Genomic DNA, 4,182 nt, shown 5'->3' on the forward strand with positions numbered 1-4,182 from the left:
AGGGTGCCCAGAGAAGCTGTGGCTGCCCCACCCCTGGCAGTGTTCAAGGCCAGGTTGGACACAGGGGCTTGGAGCAAGCTGCTCCAGTGGAAGGGGTCCCTGCCCATGGCAGGGGTTGGACTGGATGAGCTTTAATGTCCCTTCCAACACAAACCAGGCTGGGACTCTGTGATACCTGATGTGAGCATCCAATACATTTATCCTGTGTAAGTGAGCTGGAGCAGTGCTAAGGACTTGTGATAGGCACACATAGGTTAGCATGTGGCCAGAAGTGTGTCCCAACTAAAATCTTCCTGGGATGTGTGGTCCTTACATCTTTTCCTTTCTGGATGCTCAGTACCAGGTCTGTGCTTTGTGGATTTGACCATGTCACATCCCCTTCTGTATGTCATCACATTATTGAGGGGGAAGATGCTCTAAATGAAACAGTAGATGGAGGGTTTTTAACATTTAATCCAAACACACCATTTCTGTTTAATGAACTGTACAATTGCTGGAAGAACATGTACTTGTACAATGACAAACTGAATAAATTTGTGGTTTAAAATAAGCACCTTTGGAAACCGTGGTCTTCTGCAAAGAACTGTGATGAATAATGAATGAATGCAATGGCAACCAGTCAAAATCTAATTTAAGTTGGTGTGAAGAGAAATGCTCACTTTCTAAGCTTTTAATCAAAGTTTCTGATGGAGTTTTCATGAAAAATAGAGACATTTGGACAAGTCCCTCAAGAAAAGAGAACACAACATGTGAAGCAACTTATTCAGAGAGAATAAGAGAGGGACTCTTCATCAGGGCCTGTAGGGGCAGGCCAAGGGGAATGGCTTGAACCTGCCAGAGGGGAGACTGAGCTGAGCTCTTAGGCAGAAGCTCTTCACTGTGGCACAGGGTGCCCAGAGAAGCTGTGGCTGCCCCATCCCTGGCAGTGGTCAAGGCCAGGCTGGACACAGGGGCTTGGAGCAAGCTGCTCCAGTGGAAGGGGTTGGGGTTGGAGCTGGAGGAGCTTTAAGGTCCCTTCCAAGCCAAACCATTCCATGATTCAATGATGTCAGGGACAGAGAAAGGATGCATGCAAGAATTAATGGTGTCCCATTCTTTTTGGCTTGATGCCTCCTGCCAAGTTCTCCATGTGCTTTATCTTGCAGATGAGGGTAGATCTCAGAATTCCTATTGTGAATTTGCAGCATGGGAAATTCCAGTTAGAAACAGAGGGAGGGGGAAAACCCCACTGTAAAAGCAATCAAACACTGACATAGGGGCCAGGGAGGGTGTGAAACCTCTGTCCCTGCTTGTCCCCAAGGCTCAACAGGACAATAGCAGTCATCTGGGTTAAATAATAACCAGGGAATTATCAGGAAGCTTTGGGAACAAAGCAGGATTCAGCTGATTGACCCTGGGTGCCTGTGAGTTGTGTGTTGTTAAGGAATCACCAAACCACATTGATCCTGATTTAACTGAATCCAGCCATGGAGCTTCTCCCTCCAGCCTAGGTTATTATGTGTGTCTAGGATAGCCCTAAAGCTCAGCCATGGCTCCAGGTTTCACCATGGTCCTGGCAGAGGATGCAGCTCTATGGGCTGAGGTAATGCACACAGTGGAGTATTTTGGGGTGGTTTATGTATGCAATGTGTGTCCATCACCCATCAGCTCTCTGTGAAGGAAAGCAACAGGAGAGACATCAGGGCGGCAATGCCATTGCTCCAGGCTGCCGTGGGCTGCCACGTAGGAGGTCTGAAGGCTGATGAGCAGCACCACAGCCACTGTGCTCTGTTGTGGTCAGGCTGCCATGGAGATTATGGCTTCTATTGCTGCCAACAGGGGAATAGAAAGCAAAGGTGTGGATCAGGGGACAGGGGTTCCTTGGAAATGCTGATGGTCTGTCCCAAGCCATTGGTCAGCCCCACAAGGTACGAGCCAGTCACCATCTGGAAACAGCACTTTGGGGACATGACAAGGGGGTACAGCAGGGGATGGCAAATGGCCACGTAACGGTCATAGGCCATCGAAGCCAGCAGGAAGTACTCAGTCATCCCAAAGATATCATAGATGAAGACCTAAGCCACACAGCCAGCATAAGCAATGCTCTTCTTCTCTGACATCAAGTCAACCAACATCTTGGGGCTGATGATGCTGGAGAAACAGAGGTCTACAAAGGCCAGGTTGCCCAGGAAATAATACATGGGGGAGTGGAGGTGGGGGCTGGCCCTGATTAAGATGATGATGCCCAGGTTGCCCACGATGGTGACAAGGTAGGTGAACAGGAAGAGCAGGAACAAGTTGAGCTGAGTCACCGGGTCCTCTGTGAAGCCTGCCAGGCTGAACTCAGTCACTTGGGTGCAATTGCTTTGTGCCATGGGCTGGATGGTGCTTTGTGGGTGAGCTCCTGGCTGGAGGTTTCTTCTCCAAGAGGCAGGGATGTCCCAGGTGGAAAAGCCTCTGTGTGGTGGGAGCTGCTCAGAGACAGTCCTGCAGGATGGAAAGGGAGAGTTCAGGCAGAGCTCAATGAGGAACGGGTTGGTGAAAGTCCTGTGCCAGCCCAGGTAGAACAAAGGGGTGCTCAAGCAGTTAAACACCATGGCACAGCGTGGTGCCTGCTCCTCTGGCTCACCTTGAGATGTTGAGCAATGACCTCTGTGGAAAGCAGTGGGCAGGTTCCACTCACCTGAGTAGCTTTACATTAGTGCTGCACTTCATTGGCTGCGTTACTGCTGAGGCAGGGGCTTGGAGACCATCCGGCTCCACCTGGAACCCAGAGAAACGTGGTGCTTTCACAGTGCACAGTTGATCCTTCATCCTCTCATGGGCATTGGCCAACCACCCGCTTCTTCCCGCTTTCCTTGGGTTTCTTCCTAACTGGAACGAATTCCTGACCTATGGAAAGTGCAGGTTGGACAGGGCAACCTGCTCTAGTAGAAGGTGTCCCTGGCCATCACAAGGGGTTGGAACTGAGTGAGATTTAAGGTCTCTTAAAACACAAACCATACTATGATCCTATGCAACCTTACACAGGGGTTAGTATCATTTTTCCCTCCCTCCTGATGCACTCTGTCAGATCGAAAACCTTTTCCTGGTTCTTTAACCTGTTCCTTGAGTCTCCAATAGAAATGGGCAATCCCCAGAGCTCAGCAAACTCTTTTTGCACACATGTTTTGGGGGAAAAAAGTCATCTTTTGGAGCTGCCTCATCTCAGCAATGGGGAGCACCCTGAATGTCCCGTACAGGAAAGCTTCTGGTACTCACCCAGGAAACCTTTGTGCTCAGAGGTGAGGAAGCCTCCTGAGGGTGCTCTCCACCAGGGTGATCTCCAAACCTGCCTTCTCAGCAGCAGCATGGGGATGGGATATGTGTATGGATGTGTAGAGATGTGATGGATACAGGGGAGATGTGCACGGATATGATCCTCCTTGCTTTGCATCAGTCCTGGTCCCAAATCCTCTCACTGCTCACACAGCCCTCGTGGCCACCCTGCAGCACATGGAGGGCAGAGGCTCTCCTCTCCTCTATGATGGACGTAAGAAGGATTTAGGCACTGATCCCAAAGAAGTGAAAGCTGAGTCCCAGTTTGGATCCAGCTCCATGCAGAGCAGGGAGGGATTTCAGCCCTTGCCCAGTGCCTCCATCACCAGGGGCAGAAGCCATCAGCATCCATAGGAGAATGTCCCTTGTTTCCTGCAGAGCCCCAGCATCCTTCATCCTGCCCCATGGTGTGCAGTGAGGTGCTGGAGTTTGCAGTTTAAAAGATGTCACAATGCAGGTTTTAAGCTATCACCTGGAGATGCTGACAGTTTTGGAAGATATTTTTGACAGGGCTAGCAAGGAGCCAGGTAATAATGTTGTGTAGATCAGAAAAGACCAAGACACAGGGGAAAAAAGTAACCACTAAGGGCAATAAAAGAGTGTAGATAAATCAGATTATCTGTGGTCTTGTTGCACAAACCAGTCGTAGGAAGAAAGCAAGACCTAGAAATGGTTCCAAACCAAGCCTGCAAGCCTAAGGAAGAGGTTGGGGAAACCAAAGTCCCTGGTGTCAGTGAAGCTCTGGTGTCCTCTGTCACAAAACCAGCAGATGAACATCGTGCCAAAGATACTTCCAAACCAAAGTGTTGCCAATCTGCTGAAGAACCAAAGGAGAACACCCTGGTGTGCAGGGACCATCCCACGGTACCTGAGCAAGACAAGCAG

The 4,182-nt window shown here is 49.9% G+C and overlaps 1 protein-coding gene across 1 annotated transcript; it reads right to left on the reverse strand.

The window, feature by feature from the left end:
* Positions 1–1,802: 1,802 nt before the first annotated feature.
* LOC134170738 (olfactory receptor 8B3-like) lies at positions 1,803–2,354 on the reverse strand. Its single transcript, XM_062632439.1, is given in 1 exon segment — positions 1,803–2,354. A coding segment is annotated over 1 exon segment (552 nt).
* Between the last annotated feature and the right edge of the window lie 1,828 nt (positions 2,355–4,182).

Source organism: Pezoporus occidentalis, unplaced genomic scaffold, assembly GCF_034315485.1.
Source record: "Pezoporus occidentalis ecotype Australia unplaced genomic scaffold, CSIRO_AGI_Poc_V1 ctg1103, whole genome shotgun sequence".
Taxonomy (NCBI): domain Eukaryota; kingdom Metazoa; phylum Chordata; class Aves; order Psittaciformes; family Psittacidae; genus Pezoporus; species Pezoporus occidentalis.